This window comes from Patiria miniata, unplaced genomic scaffold (genome assembly GCF_015706575.1).
Source record: "Patiria miniata isolate m_02_andy unplaced genomic scaffold, ASM1570657v1 HiC_scaffold_7, whole genome shotgun sequence".
In the NCBI taxonomy this organism is placed as follows: domain Eukaryota; kingdom Metazoa; phylum Echinodermata; class Asteroidea; order Valvatida; family Asterinidae; genus Patiria; species Patiria miniata.
The window spans coordinates 12,870,342-12,896,333 of NW_024037074.1; the positions used below are offsets into that span (position 1 = coordinate 12,870,342).

The window sequence follows — 25,992 nt, forward strand, 5'->3', positions numbered from 1 at the left end:
GAATTATTCTTCAAAAAAAATGGTAACAACTGTTTTGTCAAGACTAAGCCCTCTTAAAATGTTGAAAAGCTTTATATCATAGGAACGTGTGTCTATCTGATAAAGCCAACAATAATTGTTCAGCTATCACCAGCAGATCAGATAACGCCCTCTGTGGTTTACTTCAAGTGGAGTTTATGTAGAGGGCGTATTTTTCCGATTTTGGGCCAGTGGGCGGGTCTGTGTTTTGAAATTTGGTTTTGACATAAATTCAGACCACAGGTCTGCTAAACTTAAGTTTAAAAGAGTACTGATTTTAAGAAATATATATTTATATGCTTCTTTGGTTTTGTTATTCTTATTTCAATTGCTTGTTTCACTCTATTAATTTTTTTGTTGACTTATTGAAGGACAATACGAATTCCGGGAGATATGAACATTAGATTTTGTTTCTTTCCAACATAATCTACTTATTATGCGTAGCGGCCATCGTAGAGGGCATCTTTTGTTCTAATGCAGTAACAATATATGCACAAAAGGTTCACTCATGTGTATCACAGCAAAAACAAAGACATTGCCCTCTAAGATGGCTGCTACGCATAACGTCTATGAATGGCATTAGTTTATTTGCCATGAAATTAGGACATTTCAATAGTTGGGAACCGCCCCTAATTATTTCTCATGATAGATTGATCAGATCATGACCTCTGACACATGCATAATTACTTCCTTTAATTTTTTTGTTCGTTCATAAAATTAAGGAAATACAAGTTTGTGTGTGGGACACCGCCCCTTTTCGCGTACGTGTAATCGCTAGATCAGATCACGTGACTTATGACCTCTTTAAATTTAAAGGTCACTGGGGTCATGTCAATTGCGGAAGTGAACAACATTGAACACCAGCCAAAAATTCTGTTGCGACCGGCTTCAAATTTTGGATGTTTACTTCTTTTTACTGCTCTTTGTAAATGTGTCACAGCTAACGGAGGCAAAAATGGGTAAGTCAGTAAGGCAATAAGGGCATTTGGAGTTTATTTTGTGGATTTTTTAGCTGGGAAAAGAGGAGAAATTAATGCAAATAAGAAACACCCACCGCGCGCGATAACGCACTCGCTATGTACATGGTAGTTTTGTACACAAAACGTATTGGCATTGCGTGTGTAATAAAACAGGTGGTTCGCGCAAACGTATGGTTATTCAACTGGTTTCGTGAAAAAGGAAGAATGAAATGAAAATTTGTAAGGCAAGGAAAAGGTATTATTTCATGGGAATCAAGGAAAGAATGTTGCATCCTGACGCCACTTTTTTCATCATTTGCTCATTGCTCAATGAATGTCAGTCATTGCAGAAATGTTGAAAAGACACAAATCTATCGATGGGACTGAGAACATTTCCAATTTTGTAAGGAAATACTTTGAAAATGCGCTTCGCTCTCCATAGACTTTGAACAAACCAAAGATGTTGTGTCAGGATACTACTTTCTTTTCGAAATGTAAAAGCGTTACGGTGTAGCTGACATGTTTGTGTCAATTTATGAAGTGCATGAGATTTCTAATAATTTTTAACTGTCATGACTGTTATTGTTCTTTCCACGTCCTTATGACATTATTTTAAAGCAATATTATTGATGTATATTTAATAACATGATGTATGATATTATATCTTTATCAAAATATTGCAAAAAAATGTGTAAATTACATAAATTATTTGGCTATATGGACTTCCTTTCATAATTGAAAGCTGGTGTTTGTATAAAAAAAAATCACATCTTCAGACCCTGTAAAACATGTAAAACTACGCAATCCTGTGCTATGCATTCACCTTTAAAGTTTTGTTTGTGCTAAGCTGATTTGTGTGGTTAGCAGATTCTTAAATTTGTCCCTGGTAATGAACTCAAACACCTTTCGGAAAGATTTCCATATACGAAGTTCACTCAACACCCTGTGTACAAACCCTATGAAATTGGACTGAAAAATTCTAAGTGTTTTCTAAGAAAAAGCTTGTATTTTCTCACTGCTCAAATTGACTTTGATGACATGAAATTGCTATCTAGGGGCTTGTTAGTCAATACAGAGGAAAATTAGTGAACTTCGTATATATGGAAAGCTTTCCCACCTTTCTTTAAATTTTTTTTTGTTTACGAGAACTTGTGCATTATCATTTTACAGAATTTGTTTTCATAGAATCTACATGTATATTGTACATGTAGAGTGTGTACATGTATGCATGGATGTTCCTGTCAAGTTTATCAAGTTAAAGGGAAAATACAACATTTGCAAACATCAAAAAATAAAACTACCAAATCATTTTGAAATACCTTGCTGGACTGTTAGTGAATGACAGTGTAAAGCATCCTGTAAAATCATGGCACCTGGTATACTGTCATTTTCAAGAAAAGTGGTATTTTTGTATCAATTTCCAACGCTGGTCGGCCGACCAGCGTTGGAAAAAACTGGCTTTTTTTCAAATACTGGCCCCAATTGACCATCGCACTTGTTTGCAATCGATTACACACCTATGAACGGGTACAAGCCAGCTAGACTGGTTCCCTGACCTTACAATTTCCCAATGTATGTAAACTGCTCTGTTTCTTCTTATATGGAGTCAGGGAACCAGACTACAGGAAAATGATTGTTTTTCTTGGTTTTTATAGCATTTTCGAACCCAAAACCTCAAAAAAGTCAGTGTAACTATATTTGCTATATATTTCCAACCCCCCAATTCCATCCATTTCTGAAAATTACAGCAAAAGCAAATGATGTATATTCCCTTTAAAGGCAATACACATTTGCAAAAATCCAAAACGAAATGCCAAGTACTTGACTGTAAGTGAATAATATTCTCAAACATCCTGTGAAAGCATGGCATCAGGTGTGCTGTCATTTTCAAGAACAGTACATTTTTGTATCAATATCCAACGGAAAAAAACTGGAAAAAAAACTGACTTTTTTAAATACTGCCCCAATTTTGCCAAATTTAGCTAGTCCACATTTTGTTTGCAAATGGTTACACATCAGTGAACGGGTACAAGCCAGCAAGCTTGTCTGGTTCCCCGACCTGACAATTCTCTGACGTCTATAAATTGATCTGTTTCAAGGAACCAGACTAGTGAGTCTGACATGAACAGCATTTTGTTCTTGCTTTTTCTAGCATCTATGAAGACAAAACTTTAGACAGGTTTATAAAATACTAACTCCAAAATCCATCCACTTCTGAAAATTATAGGAAAAGCAAATGTTAATATATTTTACCTTTATAACAAACTTGTGTTCATGACTTGTGATTTTTAGCAAAACATTCACATCACTACATTTAGATGGCTGGTCATATGCTTGCTGGTTTTGTTTAAGCCTAGCATATCTTCCATCAGGGAAATGCTTTGCCTGATAAAACCATTGAAACAACTTTATATATCAAACCAAATTTGCACATTGAAATCCATTGTGTGTTTTTTAAAGGAAGGAAACCAGATTATGACAAAAAAGGAAACAAATTCCAAATAAGGAAATCATTGCACGCTATTCTTTCATTGTCGGTGAATTGAAGTACACATGTTATGGAGAGCAATGATGTATGACGAGCTAAAGCTTCAGCCTGGAGTTTTCATTTCAATTATTTTGCGAACCAATTTCTAAAAATTATAATTTTGGATTTTCTGTTATGTCCTGGCCGCGCTCGCATTCACCAAGTGGCTTTAGGGACTCTTCACGCTGGTTAGCCGGTTGATCTGATGTACATAGCTCAAGGGGCAATGATAATCCATGCCCAGATTGCCTTAATTATCGAGAAACCGTATTCAGAAGCTGGCTTGAGCAAAAACCCTGGGGCTAGACTCCCATCATAGGCATTATGATTATTGTAGTGCATACTCAATGAATGCCTATTTGTATGCATTAAATAGTGGCTGAAATATTAGAGGGTGCAGTGTTTATAAATGCTGCCCATTGATTAAAGGGACATTACATCCTGTAATGTATCCAATTGGCTACAAAAGGCATTTAAAAAATATGGAAAGATTTCCATACACGAAGTTCACTCAACACCCTGTGTACAAACCCTATGAGATTGGACTGAAAAATTCTAAGTGTTTTCTAAGAAAATGCTTGTATTTTCTCACTGCTCAAATTGACTTTGTTGACATGAAATTGCTATCTGGGGGCTTGTTAGTCAATACAGAGCAAAATTAGTGAACTTCGTATATGGAAATCTTTCAAAAAATATATATTGGAAAGAGCATTTAAAAGTAGGATATAAACGTCCACACAACGATCCTACAACCATCTTTTAAAAGCTGGCTGTTTTGGATTATTTTTGCGCAAACGAATTTCGGGAGTCAATATTTCGACTCTCAAAAATCAAGCTGGTGGGTGCTATTTTTGAATCCTGCCGCACATGTTCCACCAGTGCATTGCATTCTGTGGACGTGCAAGAAACACAATTTGGGTATTGGTGCTGTGTGTATTATGTGTCGCACTCACAACGTGTACCGTACACTGGATGGACGCGGCTGGAAATACGCATGCGTTTGGCACAATTTTGGGGGGTCTTTTCTCAGGAACGGTAAGACATTAGGTTAGTTTCCTTTCAACCAAGCCTTTGAACAATCCAAAACATGAAATGTTCGGGGATGTCAGGCCATAATGTCCCTTTGATCTCATAATTGCACTAGTTTTAATGACCTAGTGTGATATTTATTAGTAAAAACAAAATTATAATTCTCCTTATTGTAGATTTTCTTTTAAAAAGAACTGTGTATTCTAACCAACATTTGTACATTTATGTCAATATGGGCGTGCTTAATTGAAATTGTCAAAATTATAATTTTAATTGCATGTTGCAAATACCTCTTGTTTGCAAAATTCAAGATAATTTACCTGGCGTCCCAATTCTTATACAGATAATGATAATTGTATTCATTAATTAATTCAGTTTACCCATTATATTTTTAGAAAACTTAAACTCAAAAATATAATTCACTTTGCATTTAAAATAATGTGTATGCAAAGTCACAGTACACAGTGCATTCAATTGCTTATAATACAGTGCACCAATCGACAGAGATTTGCCCATTGTTGTTTCATGGCTAATAATCGTCCATTACACACCATACTCAAACACTTACGCTCACAATGTTACATTACGATAATAAATGTGTACCAGGGACCAAAGTCACCAGCCACAGCCTACAGACCAAAGGTCAAGTGGTGTGCATGATATTTACATGTTTTAGCAAGGACCCCTCAATGGGTCTAATGATGTCCTTTAAATACCAAATTTCACCTAACTGAGAGAAATACAGACCAATTTGAATCATTTTCCAAGTTTTACTCATTGCGTCAGAACAAAAGAAACAGGCTGCAATTACAGTTCTTTCTAAGAATCTTCATTGGCTTTACTTTGTAGCTTGCTTAGTTGTTGCACTAGAATCTACTACATGTAGCTCGCAAGTTTAGCCTCTCTTTGAACATCACCATGCAAGAGTGTCCATCCCATAGCATATACATGTATAGTGCCTGGTATTTTATGAAAACAATGTTTGTAGCAGCATGAGTACTGATGTTGGATTCCATCACGTTGATTAGAAAAATATTTAGACAACTTTTTGGAATCAGAATTACTGCAGCGACGTAGCTTTTGATGTCATCGCGACGTCTTCATTCAGCGTAGTGAATTAAACCACTCCGGTCATGTGATCACTAATCACCTTTTGGGCGATCGCGCTAAATGAAGATGTCAGGATGATTTCGAAAGCTACATCGCTGCAATAATTCTGATTCCGAAAAGGCATCTAAATATGTCTTAACAATCTTTGAAGCCTTTTCAAGTAGGCTGCTAAATCAAGTTGAAAAGAAAAAAATACAAAATTTAACCTAATACCTTGGAGCTAGAAAATATGGTTTCTACTCCCGTATGTATGAGTTAGATGTACACTGAAATATATTTTCATGAAATGCGGCCTCTTGCCATGCCTTATTTGGCGATTGTGCAGAGCATCATTTATACAATTGTATATCTGTTCCACTTCCTGAAGCAAATGGATTATTTTGTGACGTGCCGTGGAATGTGTAAAAGAAAAACCACAACAATGCATGTATCCCGCAACAGGATGATGGATCATTCGCTGTTGCCCTGAATCACTCAGGCGTACGTGGATCAAAAGATTTATTCCGTAAAGGTGGAGCAGATGAATCTGAACTGGGCTTGAAAGATGTGTGGATAGGGTGACAGCTTGTCAGCATAGTCAAGGATTAAATTACAAACGTGGGGTTTTCAAATAACACCTTAGGGTTGTGATACTGTGTCAGTTCATAAGTGTCCAAAAGTGTGACATTGTTGTGTCCATGTTACACCTGACCTGTGTAATGTACCATACAAGTACCATTAGAATTGACTTCAAACTATTCTTTTATTTGTTTAGTATCAGGTGCTTTGCTTTACATCATTACTCTTGAGACAGAGGTCCCTGAATAAATTTACAAAATGTAATTTCAGTAAAAAAATGCACCTAAATATACAGACTGATTCTACAACCTAAGGTTGCAGAATATGCAAAACCTGAGACGAACAAATGTGCAAAATTCCATGGGGTTGTCTAAGGGGCGTGGCTAACTCACAAACGACGATAGGTCAATTGTCTATAGCCACTCATAACCCTAAATATAACACTCAATAATAGAATTGATGAAGTAGAATTGAGAATGTTACTTTATCAACAGATAGGCATTTTTAACCTTTTAAGATAACCCTGCATACTATGCTTCCACCCATTTAGTTTGACGGGTGACATCAGGGAAAACCCCTACTCTTTCATAATCAATAATGACCTCGGTTTTAGGTGTGTTCTTTCACAATTTGCATTGATGCAAGTACCCCAGAAACTCTATTGAAGAGCTTGTTAAGCCGGCAACTGTGGATAGTTATTAGCACAGCTTGCATTGGCATTTCCAAGCAGTTGTTGGCAAATCTTTGTTTACATGCTTTGTGAAACCAAATGTACATCTTGTAAATTCTTGTTCATATGACAGTTTATGTATTAAATTAAAACTTGAAAATGATACTATAATTACATTGTATATTTACTTTTATCCTAAGGACTACATGTATATGTATTTTTGTTCGTCACATCTCAGTTTAGCAAGTGTCACTGTTTTATAAATAGACGGTTTAGACTTTGGGGTTTTTTGGCTGGTAGAATTTCACTTTCAGAAATTTTAGAAACTTGACCACAGGAAGAACTTTTTAAAAGTTCAGTCATTACTGTTGTGTTTAATAAGCACATGGGTAATAAGCCTCTGTACTGATGACATCACACTTTGTTTACAACTGTGCTTGCTTACATGAGCCTGTTTGGGAGGATGGTTTCATAGCCCATAGAAAAGCGCACATGTAAACAAAGTGTGACGTCATCAGTACAGAGGCTTATTTCCAGCCACATAGCCAAGTAATTTTGACACGGCCTGTGTTTCATTCAGGAAATGAATTAGTGTGACCTGTAATTCTCTGACCTTTGACCCACAGTGGAGGCCGTAGTGACCTTTGATTATGACGCAGCGCAGGACGATGAACTGACCATTAAGGAGGGTCAGATCATCACCAACATCACGATGATGGAGGACGGATGGTGGGAGGGGGAAGTCAACGGTCAGAGGGGATTGTTCCCTGACAACTTTGTGGAGGTAGGTTGGGTACCATACTGTTTGTTTGTTAGTTGTTTATTTACTATGATAGAGGACGGATGGTGGGAGGGGGAAGTCAACGGTCAGAGAGGATTGTTCCCTGACAACTTTGTGGATGTAAGTTGGGTACCGTACCATTTGTTTGTTGGTTATTTATTTACTATGATGGAGAAGGGGTGGTGGGAGGGGAGGTCAGCGGTCAGAGGAGATTGTTCCCTGACAACTTTGTGGATGTAAGTTGGGTACCATACCACTTGTTTGTTGGTTATTTATTTACTATGATGGAGAAGGGATGGTGGGAGGGGGAGCCTGTCAGAGGGGATTGTTCCCTGACAACTTTGTGGAGGTAGGTTGGGTACCATACCATTTGTTTGTTGGTTGTATGATGGAGGAGGTATGTTTGTTTGTCGACCAACTCTCAGAATGAAATTTTAGATCCTCTCCCAAATACTTTAGTCTTAGCTTAGTCAATTGTCAAGTGTGCTGTTTTGGTTAACATAGAAATATTTTGAGTTTGTAAATACGCTTAAAAATAGGAGAATTTGAAAAGCTTTGGTTTTTGATTCATGAAAGTTGTACTAGAAAGATGTTTTAGAACTTTGCCCGTTTACTATGACCTTTGGTCAATGAACCAAACGAGAATTGGAATTCTCGTTAGGAGCCTTGGGGGCATCCCCTCCTCTGTCAAAACTAATCAGCGTCGGTGATGGATTTCCTGCTGGACGGATGATATCCCAATATTGCATTACACATACAGGTGAATTGGCTTGAACTCACACGGGTGCATTTCCTCCTAGCGCACCGAATGAGGTCAGCGCGGGGTCATCCGTCTGCCACAGACAGGATATCTCTAACAACGTCACAAAACATCGATGGTTAGGGATGAATTGCCTTGAATGGTCATTTGTGATGGCTCGTCATTTTTTTTTATGACACTGAGTGATGTCATAAAAAAAAATGCTGTCCGGTAAAAAGAATTTGTTCACATCTGTGAAGTGTTGTCATTCCTGCGAAGTAATCCCTTCCTAAGTCTGGCTCAGAGTTTTTAAAATTTTCGTAGTAAAATCAGTCATTAGTGAAATCTGGCTGAATAATATGGCTCACCGGTCCAGTTTTTATCTCTGGTTTCACTGGAATGAAATGACTGACAAATTTCTGTTCCCTCGGGATTAGATGCCACTCAATCGCAGGTTACTCCCCAGCTAATGCCGGTACCCAATTATACTCCTGGGTGGAGAGAGGCAAGTGGGGTGAAGCGGCTTGCCCAAGGACACAACATATGGCCAGCAGCTGGATTCAAACCCCTGACCCTCTGATCATGAGTCACAAACCCTAACCACTAGGCCAGCCCCCCTACAAGTAAAATCAATACTCCATTGTAATTCTTCAAAATTACTTGCTGTATTGGTTAAAGTTGAGCCTGTAGGTACTTAATTCTCTTGGCTTGAGTCATCACGATCATGGATATTAAAGGGATGTTTTAATAAAAATTGCCGGCTTTTTACGGAAGACTTTTTTTAAATTTTTAGAAAGGGGTCTTAAAAGTGACAGAGTTCTAGTAGAAGCATGTTGGCCCAGCTTCACAGAGGTACTAAGCAGAACATTTTTGTGTCATCATTTTTTGTTTAATTCATAGTTTATGCCTCAAGCTGTAATGTCATTTCCTTAACTTGCTGTTTCAGCCCATCAAGAAAGAGAAGCCCCCGTCAGTCAAGGGACGAGCGCCCTCCCCACCCCCTGCGACCCGAGAGCCCTCCCCACCCCCTGCGGCCCGAGCCCCCTCCCCACCCCGTGCGGCCGTCAATGGCGACTCACAGGAAGTCCCAAAGAGAGGTGAGAAAAGACACTTTCCATCTGGTAAAACTGCACTGTTGACTTGATCTGTTCTATCTTTTGCTTTCTTTGAAAATCTCTCCACTCACCACAACTAGTCTTTCTTTTTCCGTATTTTGGCACTTCCGGTCTTCCATGGTGTCAGACATATATTTGGGACTGTTCAACAGTGTGCATAATAAAAATTATAATCCTAAAGTGGATTTTAGTTTTGATAGAACATATCAGGTACTTACTACAATGATTTCAAATTAAGAAATGGTGTATCCAATTGTTTTTGGCTGTAGTAGAAATCTCGTTTAAACACCATGCTGTCACATGTACGCAGACAGATTAATTTGATTGAGTACTTATTAATTCATTTTTCTGTTAAAAATAACATCTCAACTGTTGAACATTGTTACAAACAAACTATTTTTAATAAATACAATCAAACAAGCAGTTACAAATCAATCCTTTAATATGTAAACCTGCCTTAAAAGATAAGGGATTTGTTTTTGAATTTGTTTTTTTTTTTTTTTTTTTGAGTAAAAAGATCTTTTTCTGATAATTTGTGCTTTTTCGCAGAGGGCTCAGAGAAGCCGAAAAAGCTGCGGGCCAAAGTGGTGTACAGCTACCATCCATCGAATGACGACGAGATCAGCCTGGCCGTCAATGACATCATCGACGTGACCGGCCAACCAGAAGACGGCTGGTGGGAGGGGATGCTGAGGGGACATAAAGGGATGTTCCCTTCCAACTTTGTGGAGATCCTCGAGGGGGACGGGGAGGCGGGATCAACACATGAGGCTTTACCGAAAGGTAAATCAACATAAATAGAAACTAAAAATCAACAACAACGACAACAGCAGCAGCAGCGGCGGCGGTAGGCGGCGGCGACAGCGGCGGCGTTGTTGTAGTTGAGGTTCTTGAGGTTCTTGTGATGAATCACAAAAATATCTTAAGTCTGTCACAAATATAAAGTACAGTCTGTCACGAGCCAATATGGCCCATCAAGCCGGCGTTTATCGCCGGTTTCCTTGGCATGAAACGACTAAGCATAATTCTATTCCACCTGGATGGGATGCCAGTCCATTGCAGGTTACTCCCCAGCTAATGCCGGTACCCATTTACACTCCTGGGTGGAGAGAGGCAAGTGAAGTGGCCTGCCCAAGGACACTACATATGGCGAGCAGCTAGATTGGTTACAAGTTAATCACAAGTCCAGTCACAAGTAACATGGGATGAACAGTAGTGCATATGAGCATCTAGTGATTGACTTGTGATTAACTTGTGATGACTTGTCTTTACTTCTTTTTTTATCGAATTTCAAGATGAGCCACCACCGATACCATCGGAGCCTCCCAAACAAAAGCAAAAAATCAAAGGCGTCGGTTTCGGCAACATCTTTGCTGGAGGTGAAGTGAAGTTGAGAAAAACGGCCGGGAATTCACCAGCAGACAGTAACAGAAAGGAGCATTCCAAATCTACCGCTCAGAGTGAACTAGCACAGAAAAGGGTAAATAACATATTTTCAAAATTTGTAATAAAAATTGAAACAGCAAGTCCAGTATAAGTAGAGGTTATAAGTAATCTAGAATGTGTTATTTTGTAATTTTCATCTTGACCTCAGGAAACTAGACCAAGATGGCCACCCTTGTTGCATAAACATTGCATTGGGACCAATGATTAAATAGTCTGGTGCCTTGCTGATTATGCACACTGACAAGTCTAGTCATAATGCTCATAGTGGGTAGACATTCTTGACTATGAAATGTCCCTGGGACTACGGACTGTACCAAATTTCATTGAAAATATGATGGTGGTTTGTTACTAATTTGAATTTTCCTTTTGACCAGCTATCTTTGAAAAAAGCCGAGCCCGTTCCGACCCCAACATCATCCACCAATGCGGACGCAAAAGCAAAAGAAGAGCCAAAGAAGGAGAGCAAAGCAGAAGTCAAGAAGGAGGAGAAGAAAGATGCCAAGCCAGCAGAGGAGGAAGAATATGAAGAAATTGGTAAGACTCTCCAAAAATGTGAACCCCAATCTTATGGAGTTACTAAGCGCAGAAAATAATGGCAAAAAGTGGTTGAGTTAGAATGTAATTACATTAAAATTCATATCCCTTGTTTCATTTTCATTTATACTTACAATCCAAAGTAGCAGTAAATTTTACGGTGATTCTCTTTCATTCATGAAGTGTCTGTAGTACTGTCAATCAAGGTCAGGGGTCGTTGCTATGGTTACCTCCTCCCCCTCAGTCCAGGAAGTTTGGCTTTCCCTCAAGGGACGGCTTCCTGAATATGAAATCAGGAAGTCAAAAACAAACTGGTAGTTGGCCTCAGCCGGTGTCCGGTATGCACACAATCAAACAATACCTAGAAAGGAAAAGAAAAAAGCCGTGCCCAAATATGCTGAATAAGAATTGTTGAGCGGAATCGAGTGTGACACTAACCAGAAGTGTTGGATTAGTGTTTGCTGCAGCGGTCGTCATCCGGAGAAGGCCTCTGTCACATGGTCAAGCAAGGTGGGTGGTTTCACAGCGGTCTGCTGTGTCATTTTCTGATGACGATTTTCTGGGTAAACGCGGTCATGCTTTGATGATGAGTCAGTTTGCAAATAGGTCATTTGGGTTAGGCTAACCTGTTGATGGAGTGGTTGCAAAATCTGGGCCTGTTTTGATATGTGGGATTTGGAAGAGTGTATATGCGTGTCCTTCGTGGGTAAAAATTGTGTGCGGAAGTTGGGTATCTTTGTAGTGTTCCTGCGGTTCTGTTGGGAACACAATGACCCAGTGACAATGCACTTCACACAGTACTATAACTGTGAAGCTCAGATTTGATATACAAGCAGAATTTGTTTGAACAGGGTTGGGTTGGGCAAGACCAGTTAAACTTTGAAGGCATTTTTTGCTAGAAATCTTCCTGAATTCTCCAAAAATCCTCCACTATGCAAGGAACCAATTATCAAGGAGCGCTTTCAAGCCCTATATACAATTGACTCTCGTTAGTACAAACTCTGTTAATACAAAATTCTGGTTATAACAAACATAAAGCCTCGGTCCCGACTGTGCATTTATGTGCACAATGAATGGGACTGATGTTCCTCTTAATACAAAATTCTGATATAACAAACAATTTGGCTAGGTCCGAAAGAGTTTGTTATAACGAGACTCGACTGTAATAGGGGTTAGGCGGTACGTGTGTCTTCCTCCATCCTACAAAATCTTCCAAAAACATTGTGCAGTTTGTAGGATCTGGAAGGGTTAGAGTTAAAGTGGTTAATATACAAACAAATGAATGTTTATGATTGCAATGGTAAGAGTAATGTAGTGGAATGGAATTATTCTTTCCATTGCACGAATGTGAAACATTCGTTATTTGTTTTATACAACACCTGAATAAATCCTTGTCATCTGATTGGTCAGATCCACCAAGTAGTGTGACTGTGTAATGGAACTTCCATTTGCCATGGAATAGAACGTCTATTTTTACAGTACAGCCAGGCCGTGGATTGGGACGAATAATTCAATGACATGTGATCAATGACTTACCAATCAGATGACGGGGATTTATTCAGGCGTTGCATAAAAAAGTTAACCAGGGCTCGCAACACTGAAATTTGACGAAGGAGACTCCTCGTGTTTAGTTTGTTATTTTAAACTCGGCCTAACAAATACAAAACAGAAACTGACCTTGAAGAAATAGTGAACGTCAATACAGCACTCTTACTTTAAAGCTATAGTCCATCATTTGCAGCTATCCGAAAAGTAACTGGCGTAATTACTGTTGAAAAACAAACTTGGTTGAAAGATAGTAAGGGAACTAAACTCCCTGTGAAATTATTCTTTCTGGGAAGCTGTCATTTAGAAGTAATCAACGAAAGAAGGCATTTCCAACGGTGATTCTTAAGAAGCACCGTAGGAAAATTTAAATTAGTAGTTCGTTTTGTTATTCAGCGCAGCGCGCACAAGTATTGGAACGACGCACACGCGCGCGCGGTTGTTATAATTCGTCGGATCAGTGCGCGACGCCGCGTATAGCTGCAATTCAAAACAATTCAAAACATGATTCAGTAACTTTTGATTTGAAATTGAGATCTTAGATTGCTGCTTTTCTCGGAATGTAAAGCTGAAGCTTAGCTGAAACTTCATCAGGTTAGTTGTTCAGTATCTTTCATTAGATTTTGAACACTTTTGTTGCTTCAAATGAACAAAATGCACTAATTACAAATGATGGACTATAGCTTTAATACTTTGAAGCTTATGTTGATATCTTTAAAACACAAGTATGATATAGGATACTGGTTCCGTGTTAAGTGTGCTATTCTAAACCCTGTGTATTAGAAATTACATACGGAAAATTTAGAAGTAATCAACGAAAGAAGGCATTTCCAACGGTGATTCTTAAGAAGCACCGTAGGAAAATTTAAATTAGTAGTTCGTTTTGTTATTCAGCGCAGCGCGCACAAGTATTGGAACGACGCACACGCGCGCGCGGTTGTTATAATTCGTCGGATCAGTGCGCGACGCCGCGTATAGCTGCAATTCAAAACAATTCAAAACATGATTCAGTAACTTTTGATTTGAAATTGAGATCTTAGATTGCTGCTTTTCTCGGAATGTAAAGCTGAAGCTTAGCTGAAACTTCATCAGGTTAGTTGTTCAGTATCCTTCATTAGATTTTGAACACTTTTGTTGCTTCAAATGAACAAAATGCACTAATTACAAATGATGGACTATAGCTTTAATACTTTGAAGCTTATGTTGATATCTTTAAAACACAAGTATGATATAGGATACTGGTTCCGTGTTAAGTGTGCTATTCTAAACCCTGTGTATTAGAAATTACATACGGAAAATTTAGAAGTAATCAACGAAAGAAGGCATTTCCAACGGTGATTCTTAAGAAGCACCGTAGGAAAATTTAAATTAGTAGTTCGTTTTGTTATTCAGCGCAGCGCGCACAAGTATTGGAACGACGCACACGCGCGCGCGGTTGTTATAATTCGTCGGATCAGTGCGCGACGCCGCGTATAGCTGCAATTCAAAACAATTCAAAACATGATTCAGTAACTTTTGATTTGAAATTGAGATCTTAGATTGCTGCTTTTCTCGGAATGTAAAGCTGAAGCTTAGCTGAAACTTCATCAGGTTAGTTGTTCAGTATCCTTCATTAGATTTTGAACACTTTTGTTGCTTCAAATGAACAAAATGCACTAATTACAAATGATGGACTATAGCTTTAATACTTTGAAGCTTATGTTGATATCTTTAAAACACAAGTATGATATAGGATACTGGTTCCGTGTTAAGTGTGCTATTCTAAACCCTGTGTATTAGAAATTACATACGGAAAATTGTAATTTAATCCTTGCTTCCAGTGTATGGAATGAGAGACACGTCAACACTAGGCTTGGTGTTTCCTGTGTTGATATAAGAAGACCAGCATCTGGTTGCATAGTCATCACTCAAAATATTTCTGTTTTGGAGTATTTAAGTTCGATTTTTCGTAGGCATTGCTAGTTTGTTTTTGCCAGTGAACATCATGTTGTTTGGAAAATCTAAAGGTATGTTTAGGCCAAAAAATAAAAGTCTCCGGTTTCTGGTATGGAGCTTGCCCAGAAAGTGGTGCGGCGACGCGGCTTTTTTTTTTTTTTACCTGAATTTTTTGCTTCAAATGTCGGCTGATGACTGCAAATGGTGCCCGACTAAACTTAGTGCAAATATATGGGAGTCCAGAGAGGCCGCATAAAGCTTATTCTCGACCATAACCCAATCTAAAAACACGTTAAAATTGTGCAGCAGCAGGATTCCAGTCAAACCAGTGAGTTTGGCGGTTTTGCGACATCATCTTTCATTGAAAAAAAAACTTTTTCATTTTGCCGACGCGCATGGCTACGGCGACGCGCGCGCATACCAGAAACCGGAGACTTTTTTTTTTTGGCCTTAATTAGTGTCATTTGGAATGGTAACTTATTGTGTTATTAGACCGAAAATCTATATGTCCGTAATGCGTTAAGCGTAGTGCGCACTGCGCGATGCTTTAAAACCGGTTGTTCAAAAAGCAACGCCCATATATGTCCATGTGTCTGTATTACACATTGGGCTATCTGTACTGCGTTATCCATTGAAGTTCTATGTATGCTTCAGGTAGTGGTTAAAATGGATGACACATGACAATATGCGTAAGGTTTTTTATGTGAAACTGAAAGAAAGGATGCAGTAGTGGAAAAATATACATGTATATGGCTTTAAAAGGAATTGGCTTATATGTGAATCGTATTGAAACAAACTAGGGCCTGCCTTGATTTTAATTAGCTAATTGTCCATTTATAAAACACTGAATATTCATACCCTTTGTATTTTATTGAGAAAGTAAATCTTGTCAACGTTTATTTTCATAAAATGCATACTTTGCCAATGCTAATCCGAATTTGATTGAGGCTTGATTTTTCTACTTGCAAAACTGCTGCGTGCTGTCTAGTGTGCAGAAAAATAGGTACACATGGATTTTCCGAGATAGGCAACTGGTAAACGCACAGTGCATTACACACATCGAAATCGGACACATGGATTTCGGCATTTTAACAACTGTAGTCATAATTCATGGGGTTTGGAATTTTGAAATTTCGCGTGATTTGGATTTCTTACAAGTCTGTTCCTTAGTTCCTTTTTTTTCGAGTTATGTCAAGTAAACATTGTTCTAATTGCAATTTTTGAAGTGAATTTTTTTGGTTGTGTAAACTTTTATCTGGAATTCGGTTTTAAAAAATCAGAAAGGGAACTACAACAGCAAGTTGGGGCGAGGACCATTAGTCGACTAGTGATCAATTTGTGACGTACCTTGCACCTGCACACTAATAGCAACGTGGGAATGCCTCTCGTTAAACGTTGGTCAAAACTTCGTCACGAAACTTACTTGGTCCTGGCTCCCCGAAGTGCTTTCTGGTGTGTAGGGCCATTGGTTACCAGTGATAGAACTGTGCCCGTGGTACGTCATATTGAGTGGTTCATTAATTTAAAGCCACTCAGTATTTGTTTCATATAACTAACATAAAGATCCTTGTCATTTGATTTACAGTTGAAATGAACTTCTTTTTCAATTCAAAATTGGTGGGGAATGAAATTTCTCTCTTCCAAACCCCTTCACGAAATGTTTGAACCCAACTCTGTAGCTACTGGCTCTTGGGAACAATACGCACTACCCGAAATGCTCAACGCGCACAAGCATGCATTCGCACACAAATGCCGCGCCATGGAACAATGATGATTCTAACTGTTCAATAGTAAATCCCATTCCCCATGGGCGAATGGGACTTTTTGAGCCCCGGCGTGAATGGGAGCAATAACGAATGCCATGTGATGTGAGTTATACCAATCAAATGACAAGGATCTGTATGTCAGTTATATAATTCCAACTAGTTGACTAGAGTCGTCCAACCATCCTTCGTCAAACTTGACTTTCGGAACTTGACTTTAGGAACTTGACTTTCTGCACGTGGCTATTGGCTAACCTAACTGTTTCCATATTTCTTCCCCCCCCCCCTTTTAACCCTCCCCCCATCTTCCACAGTCAAAGAAAGGGCAAAGGTCACCTACCCTTATGAGGCTCAGCACGCGGACGAGTTGGAACTGAAAGACGGCGACGTCGTGACGGTCCTTGACAAGCAGGCGGGAGACAGTGGATGGTGGTACGGTGAGGTGGACGGAAGGAAGGGGCTCTTCCCCGATAACTTTGTCAAGATGCTGCCCCCGGAAAAAGAGGTATTAAAGAGGAACCGATATTCTGAAACTTGCTTAGTACAGAAACTAGTCACCAAAGTTGGGTTACCAGCCAAAATGTCATGCAGTCTTAATCACTTGTGACTGGTAGCCAGCTGAATTTCGACAAAATTGCTTAGTGCATACGTTTACTCAACTGTTTGTTAATGTTAAGCAAAATTAGGCAACCAGCCAAAATGTCATGCTGTGTACATCATCTGTGACTGGTACCCAGCTGATTTCTGTGTAACACACAGATTTGTTAAGCATTCTTTTCCACGCTTAGCAGATTCATAAACAAGGACCAAGCTCTGCACTAAATAGTAGTCTTCACTTATTTTCAAAATTTGGAATTTTTTGTGTGCTGAGCCAGTCATTACAATTCAGGTTTCTTCTTTTTTAATGAAAATGGTAACAGAATTCCCATTCCCTTTTATGGTTGGAAAAAGTTCAAATCGGTCTGATATTTTCCTGTTTGTTTGTTTGGTTGTTTTTTTCTCACAGAAAGTAAAGAAAAAGAGTCCAGCACCCTTGCCAGCAAGACCAGCCTCAGGTAAAACCAGATTTTCCAAAAAAATTCTCTGATGAAACCTCTATAATCAAAAGTACAAGCAGTTTAATTCCTCTTTAGCCAGGTACTGTTTTCGGTCTAGACCAAAATCGTTATGTTTCCCCTGAACGGACGTTTAAATTTTTTAAGGAAAAATTAGTAGCTTAAGAAATTTACGAGTCCAGAGAAAATTACAAAGATCATTTTTGTTTTTACAATACTTGGTCTTTTTACAATAGAGCCCCTTTTTTTGCAATAAACTGAGAAATTTGCCGATTCAACGACCAATAAATTGATGTGGGATACTTTGGGATTTGGTTTTAGACATTTTTAAAAGCAGTCTTCAAAACTTGTTTATTGTTCTCCTTTTTTTTTGGCTGAGCAGGACCCAAAGTCATCCCCACAGAGACCAAACCAGCTCCTCCCAAGACCATGCCGGCCAAACCTCCTCCCCCGCCCACTGACAGTCCTGCAGCAGTCCATGCCCCGCCACGCAGGCCGTCGGCCGACACGGTCAACAATGCACAACCGAAAATGGTACCGCAAGCCCGCAAACCCCACCCTATCGCTGCACCCAAACCGGTTAGTATCACGCCCTCTATCCAATGTTTTAGTCCCATCCAGTCTTCGTTCGATCACAAGATCCTTCACAATTCGTCAGAAACCAGAAATTACCGAATCATTGACAACACAATATTAACAAAAATTTTGTTCAGAAAACCTTAACTGATAATTAACCAGAACGACTCCAGTCCTCTTCTCAATTTGCCAGAGAATCTCTTTAGGTGTCATATTTATTTGTGACCCTCTGAATTTCATTGAATTTATACTAGACTCATCTTTTAGGTTCACTTGATGCTGATGATAAAATGTTTCAAATTTCTTCTGCTTTTCTTTCACATAACTGTCTGCAAACCCAGCCAAAGAAGGTGAGTCGAAAAGAACAAAAATCAGAAACAAAAACGAGCTTATTTCAAATCTGCTGCACATTAACTTCCGGGTTTTCTGTGGTATTTCAGAGCTCACATACTTTTCAATTGAAACATGTCATTGAATGCATTATAATGGAATATTTCTTTGTTTATAAATAAATAGAACCAAGCAAAAATTACTTACAATTTATTTTTTGTTTAAGTTTTCTTAAATTTTTGTTGCTCAGCTTCTCAAAAAGTGGTTCAAATTATCTCTTGTTTTGCACATAGCCAGGACAAATAGTGTTAGAATTTAATAGTGTCGTAATCAAGTCCATCACATATCCTCAGAAGTCTTAATTGGGGGGGGGGGGGGGGGTGGCTAAACATCCTTACTCGCAGCTGAGAAGCTGAATTGCGAAGGATGCGGCTACAACGTTGTCGAGCTGAAGGCATGAAAAGGCGCCTTATGCTACCGCCATATGACCCATGTCTGACCACAGAGCTCAGCCAAAGATCAAAAGTGTTGATTTTTTTGTGGAGGGAGGAAAACCGGAGAGCCCAGAGAAAAACCCTCGTGCCACAGGAGAGAATCAACGAACAACTCCACTCACATGTGGTCTGAGCCATTAATGAATAAATCCATGACCGAACTTATGAATGGACTTATTGTTTTTAAATTGGGGCCCAACTTGAAAAAAATGGACTTGTGATGGACTCGACTCAAACATGAGTTAGAATATATTTAATAAGCATTCCAGGTTTTTGTTCACGTCATTAGTTTGCATTTTAACTTTCCACCACGTTCGGTGTTATAATTTTTTTGTCAAAGTTGAACAAAAGAAATTTACTGGAGCGGGGTTGGAACCTGCAACCAAGTCTGTTTCCCTCTCTTGTTTTATTGGGGAAAAAAGTTTAGATTTACTCAAAGTAAAATTTGACAGCGTCAATTTGGTTTTCTTGATCTTGTTTTGTTTCAAAATTGCCAACAAAATCATAAGAGCTATTTAAAAAAAATGTTCTTGTGCTTATTGTTTCTTGGCTTTGCTGTATTTAAAACTGACTTATTTGTACACATGTACTTACTCATATTTTCTCAGTAGTCGTCTTTTTGTTGTTATCGTAGCACATATTATGTTATGCATGTTAAAAAAAAGGACACATGTAGCTTGTCTTAAATGTTGGCGATTGTGTACTTACGGGCCCCCATTTTAGTTTTGGTCAAGGGATGCCGTTATCATTCAAAAATGACTTTTTGAACCTAAACCAGATTCTCTTAATTCTAATGACACTTTTTTTTGTAATTTTGACCAGTTTTTGGGGGTAGAAATTTCGTACCTGTTTTTCGTCGCAGTATTGCGCGTTCACGGTACATCGTTTTGCCACCTTCACTGTCGTTTTACCCCCAAAGTTCCCTTAAAAATTCAAATCCCTGCCCTCTATCTACGACATACCTGTTTGTTTTTAATTGTCGCCAACTAGTTTGGTAAGTCAAATAAATTAAAAGTGGGTTTTGTTCTCGTATAGGAACAGGGCCCGTAACTACACAATCGCCTTAAAACGTCAGTTGTAGTGTAGTAAAGTTGTGTTGCAATGTTATTGTTTAGTCTATGTAATTACCTTGTGTACGTGGCACACTCAGTATATCTGGTATCTAGTGTTCTCAAACGACAAAGCAGTGATGTCTTTTTTATCAGAGTATGCTAGTGAACACGAGGAATCCATTTGATTTATTTGGATTCCGTACGTGAACAAGAGAGGGCGCTTTTCAACCACGTTGGAGGGCCCAGTGCAAGGAACACACCATGTGCGCGTACTGGTTCGTGCGTATAGTGCAAAGTGCATGCGCACAACTAATTTCATTCTGAATGTGCGCAAAGTCATAGTGTCTTTGCGTGCGCGTAAGGTGTCTTCGGCTATGCGTTAATATGTCCCCCAACTCTCCCTTTCTTACCGTTGAGGGGGTACTTGTGCGCGGAGCTCATACAGCACGTACAAGAATGCAGCACCGAAATAAAAGGTCACTGTAATATCTACCATCAGTACACAAAGCAAGATTGTTCAGAAAAGGAAATCTATTGGGGAATGGTGCATACATTAAAATTAAGTGCACAATGATGACTTCAAATAAGAATATTTTATTGTCTGTGTACACATACATGTAGTACCTGTAATATTCATTCAGTTAAAATTTGATTGCTTTCCATTCTAGAAATGAAAGTTAATCCAAGTTCGTAAATTTTCCCAAACCACCAGGTATTACCTGTTCCTCCAAAGAAACCGGGTGTGAAACCCAAGGCCCCGCCTCCGAAGCCAGCTGTGCATCCTTCGGAACGTGAAGAAGCCACGCCCCCAGTCATCTTAAGGCATCAGCCGCCAGTAGAAAAGAAAGAAAACACAGGTCGGTGTGTTGATATTCTCTGTCTGCATTTTTGTTACCAAGGCCCTGACTGCAGTCTTTGGAGTCCCATGTAATAGCCATGTGAAGATCATGTGAAAGCCATGTGAAGATCATGTGAAAGCCATGTGAAGATCATGTGAAAGCCATGTGAAGATCAATGTGAAAGCCATGTGAAGCTCATGTGAAAGCCATGTGAAGATCATGTGAAAACCATGTGAAGATCATGTGAAAGCCATGTGAAATCATGTGAAAGCCATGTGAAGATCATTTGAAAGCCATGCAAAGAACATGTGAAAGCCATGTGAAGATCATGTGATGGCCATGTGAAGATCATGTGTAGCCATGTGAAGATCATGTGAAAGCCACGTGAAGATCATGTGAAAGCCATGTGAAGATCATGTGTAGCCATGTAAAGATCATGTGAAAGACATGTGAAAAAGTAATTAAGGTCAGAGGATGACACTGAGAAAATAATATCCCAACGGCAGTTATGTTTTAGAAACTCAAGTGTAATAACTTTAAGGAAACTCACTTGAAAGTGATTTTTTGAAAGAGTTTATGCTAATCGTTTGTTATTTGTAAACATATGTCCAATCGCAGAAGGAGGCTTTGAAGACCTCAAAACTGACAGCGGTCAGAAACTCACTCACATCACGCTATCCCGGCCCAAGAATGCCAATCGAAGACCGCCCTCGGTGTTCGGTGGTCAGGGCGGAAATCTGAGCGAGGCGGTAAGTACAAAAAAACCCCCAAAAATGGCCGTTATAGATTTTTCGGTAAAGCATTCAGAAAAAATGCACGTACTAACTCCAGTACATCGCATACACCTATACATTTGTGCTCCTTTTTGTTTTCTTTTTCGCTGAAACCTAATGCAAATTTCAAAAATTTTGTTTCTGAATTTAAATCTTGCAAAAATGGCCAAAAAACCCCAATTCTTTTATGGAAATTCTTCCAAGTACATTTGCAGTTATCTACATTTGATTTCAGTTTTCAATTAAAATAATAGTATTTGAGAAAGCAGACAAAGGAATAATGCCAAACTTTTGGTTATGCATTTCGTATTTTGTATGTATATTTAAAACCAACTGGCTCGTTTCTTTGTGGAATTGTTTCTATGTTTCTCCTGCATTGTGTCCTGATCTTTACTAACATCTGCATGTTTCTCATGTCGACTTTGGGAGAAACTTCACCATTGCAACATCACACCATTCAAATTATATTGACAGGGCACTATCAAAATCCACCGCATTGTAAAAACGACAGTCAGTTCTTATTTAATTGAAAAAAATTCATTGTGCAAATCGATCTTTAAAACATTCTGATATTCCTTTGTTTCAACACTCTTGCTAAATTTTGCTCCATCTCGTGTGTGATAATTCCGCATCCTTCAAATTCTTGCTTTCTTGCTTTTCTAGATTATGAATTTTGATTTCAAGTTTTTTCATTCATAAGCCCTTATATTATTATCTTTTCCTCACCACATTTTGATACATAGTCATCCCGTCGTAGAATCGCAGGTTTGTCTCGTAATTCGACATTGGTACGCTGCTTCTAAAATCACTGCCTTCACTTGTTCGTATCGAGAAAAAAATATTTACACGCAAGGTGCTGTTTCCGTATGGCTGTTCCACATCCGCAATTTTGTTTTTAAAAATTCCTTCCCATCATGCATGTGATCACTGATTACCCACAATGCCTTGCCACCTTGTTTATTTGCATGTGCATGTTTCCTCCAGTGAATTTTTTTTGGGCTTTGCTTGTTTTTTGTTTCTCTCACGTATTAACCCTCCTGTCGCTGTATGCAGAGACTCAAAGCACTGCCGCATGATGAGAAAGCCGATACCCCCGCCGTTCCCGTTGCCAAGTCAACCACTGTAGTCACCTCACCGACTAGTCCTACTAACGCTAGCCAACCCCCCTGGGTTAGGGAGCTGAAGTCCCGCTCACTAAAGCGGCCGCCCTCTTTGGCCAAAGAACCCCAGGTGATAAATCGAAGACCCAACCCACATTTCAAATTTCCTTTTTCAATTCGAAAGGAAATTTCATTTTTCAATTCAGTTTGTTTTCTAGACTTTAAAGATAAGGGACAAGGTGCAAAGAGTTAAGGGTTCCACGGTTTGCTCCAGAATATTATATGTCTCGACGCTCGAACTCCTTCATAGATTCATAAGACGGAACGTGCGTCGGGGTGATGTAAATTCAATATTTGGTTTAGCCCTTCACCAACGTATTTTTATAAACACTGTATACTCAGTGTTGTCCCGAGTGATTGAGAGAAAAACTAAAATCTTATGAATAGTTTGGTTGCGGTTCACGCTGCTACATCAGATTCAAACCAGCCAGCCCACCCTGGCAAGTTCGGTGGTCAAGTGGTAAGACGTCTGCACTAGAAAGCAGGAGGTCGTGGGTTCGAGTCCGACCCGAGTGATTTTTTTTCTCTCTCAATATTTCGGGACAACACTGAGTATTAAAAGTCTTTATAAAAAAAATATGTCAGTGAAGGGCAAAACCAGATATTGAATCCTTCATAGATAATACAAAACAAATCTGAAAGGTCTCTTTAATATGCACATACATTGACAATTTGGACCAAAAAGAGATTCCAATAAGAATCGCATTTTTAAGACTGCCTCTGGTCAACTATTTTTGCAAATTCCTTGTGGTGTCCCTGGATTTGCTTGGCTTAAGTAGTTTGTAGCGAACTTTTCTAAAGGAAAATGACTACATGAAAGGTAAGTAGACTTGGTAATATAGGAATAAAAAGCATGCTTACTGCACTAATTTCTCGCAAAATATCTGGTTATTAATTGGGGAGGGTGCAATATGTTGTATTTTGAGTTTGATTTTTAAGTTTTACGGTTTTCAGGCCGAGTGATTTGGTTGGTTATGTTTTGTTTTTGTTTTTAAAGATTTCTGTTTGATTATGTTCTTTGCTTTCATTTATTAAGAAAATAATTTCCGTTTATTATCTTGTGCGCTGAAAGTGACTTTTTGATGTAGCAGGAGATAAAATTATTCAACGGTGAAAAATTAAAAAAGAAGATTTCATTTATGCTTTGAGAATTAAATGCTTAATCTGGTCATAAGATTCGACGGGATATTCAAGCTGATGTGGTTTTGTCCTTTCCTGTGAATTCACGAAAGTAATTTCCATAGTATGAAACTCGGACTAAAAATAAATCGTAATTGAGCAGTGATTACCAGGCATAATTTTCATTTGCAAAAGAGTTGTTAATTCCAAGGATTTTTGCACCAAATCTTTTCTGTATAAACGACAAAGTTATAACTTCAATTTCAACTGAGACAGAGATATCAAGACCCTCATGATAATTTCCCCTCACTTTTTTTCCCGCTAACCCTACAGCAGCCCGTCGAAAATGGCAGCGCAGTACCTCCACCCCGGCCCAAGTCTTCCCCGATTGGCCCCACGGCGGTGGTGGTGCCAGCACCAGCCCCATCAGCAGCCACACCTACCCAGGCCCAGCCACCGGCAGCCAAGGCGCCGGCAGAGCCCAGCCCCGCACAGAGCCCGGCAGGAAGCAGGCCTACGAGTCTAGCTTCTGACGCGGCTATCAACGCTACCAATGCACAGGTAACGAGGGGCCTCATTTAAACTGTTAATACGACAGACAAAACTACAATGCGAGTTTAAGAGGTAGCAAACAAGGGAGCATGAATATTTTCAAAATTCTGTTAAATTTCTTTTTCCCCCAGGTGGAGGAACTCAAGAAAGAAGTGAAATCCCTCCAGGAGCAGCTGTCCAGTATAAGGTCAGAGTTCAAGAAGGAGGTCGTGAACCTGATGACAGAGCTGGATGAGGAGAAGAAGCACAGGATGGCCATGCAGGTGGAGTTGGATCGTCTCAAGAAACTGGTCCTGGAGAAATAGTGGATGTTGAAAATCCTGAACACATACAAATCCCCATTATATCTAGTTATAAAGCTTTCTTGTAGTCGAGTCCTCCATGAGGATGAGTACTTTGCCGTGAGTACAAGTATGAGTACGAGTACTTTGTCACGAGTAAAAGTACAAGCAATATTTTCCCATGAGTACATTTACGAGTACTTTGCCGTGAGTACGAGTATGAGTGCCAGTACTTTGTCTTGAGAACAAGTACGAGGCAATTTTTTCCCATGAGTACGAGTACCAAACAATGTATTCGAGTACGAGTACTTTCCATGAGCAGGAGCAAATGTCAATGGGTACACGTGTTCTCAAGGGCTTTTTGCTGCCAAACTAGGCATTAACCCTCCTGCTGTTTGAACAGTCACAGACAGTCAAAAAATCAATCCTCTTCCTCTGCCGTGCCTTTTACACAGGCTAGTAACCAACAGTTAGAACATATTTCAAGCAAGCACTCTGACTAGTCAAATTCAGTCAACAGACAAAAGCGGGCAAGTGGTAGACACAGCTGGCTTATCATTCATCTTCAGTCAAAGCATAGCTGTGTCAAGTTACATAAACAGTCCCAGCCAGTCCATCCTGCTTTATGTAGGCTGGGAGCTGTAAACTGCTGAAAACGGTCCCCTGATTGATTTTGACTGCAAGGACAACTTGGCACAGAATGTATGTTTGCATAGGAGGATTAAACCAGAGCAGAAGTCTCCCAAGTAGTAGAACATTAATTGGGTTCGTTTCCTGCTTGTAACTCTTAAAGTTAAAAAAAAAATTTCTTACTCAGTGGAGAACATATGTACCAAAAATGTACGAGTATGATTACGACTATTACAACACTGGTATTATTAAAGTAAAGAGATTGATAGCGGACCAAGGGGAAGAGGTGGGCGGAGTCAGATGGTTAAATGGGGGGGAGGGGGGGGGGGAGATGCCTATTGCATTTCATTATTGTGTGAAAAAGTGCAGGAATGAGACAGTTCACCCCCAATTTATATAATC

At 39.2% G+C, this 25,992-nt stretch overlaps 1 protein-coding gene across 7 annotated transcripts; it reads left to right on the plus strand.

The window, feature by feature from the left end:
• The first annotated feature begins 832 nt into the window (after positions 1–832).
• LOC119745651 (SH3 domain-containing kinase-binding protein 1-like) lies at positions 833–25,006 on the plus strand. 7 transcript variants are annotated; one of them, XM_038222164.1, is made up of 16 exons: positions 833–977; positions 7,498–7,627; positions 7,974–8,001; positions 9,338–9,488; positions 10,056–10,289; positions 10,802–10,986; positions 11,327–11,486; positions 17,044–17,234; positions 17,736–17,784; positions 18,167–18,363; positions 18,702–18,710; positions 20,949–21,093; positions 21,694–21,824; positions 22,902–23,078; positions 24,461–24,688; positions 24,811–25,006. In XM_038222164.1, exons 1-16 carry the CDS (start codon positions 974–976, stop codon positions 24,982–24,984), a joined length of 2,193 nt encoding a protein of 730 aa, XP_038078092.1. In that variant the 5' UTR covers positions 833–973; the 3' UTR covers positions 24,985–25,006. The 7 variants fall into 7 exon arrangements, with proteins under 7 accessions (XP_038078092.1, XP_038078091.1, XP_038078093.1 ...); XM_038222163.1 differs by lacking the exon at positions 7,974–8,001 and having other exon boundaries at positions 7,498–7,655; XM_038222165.1 differs by lacking the exon at positions 7,974–8,001 and having other exon boundaries at positions 7,498–7,655; positions 24,464–24,688.
• The last annotated feature ends 986 nt before the right edge of the window (positions 25,007–25,992 follow it).

Coding starts and splice junctions, on each gene's coding strand:
- LOC119745651 (XM_038222163.1), top strand. Junction 7,656..9,337: donor TCCCTGACAACTTTGTGGAG/GTAGGTTGGGTA, acceptor TTGCTGTTTCAG/CCCATCAAGAAAGAGAAGCC. Junction 24,689..24,810: donor TCAACGCTACCAATGCACAG/GTAACGAGGGGC, acceptor TTTTTCCCCCAG/GTGGAGGAACTCAAGAAAGA.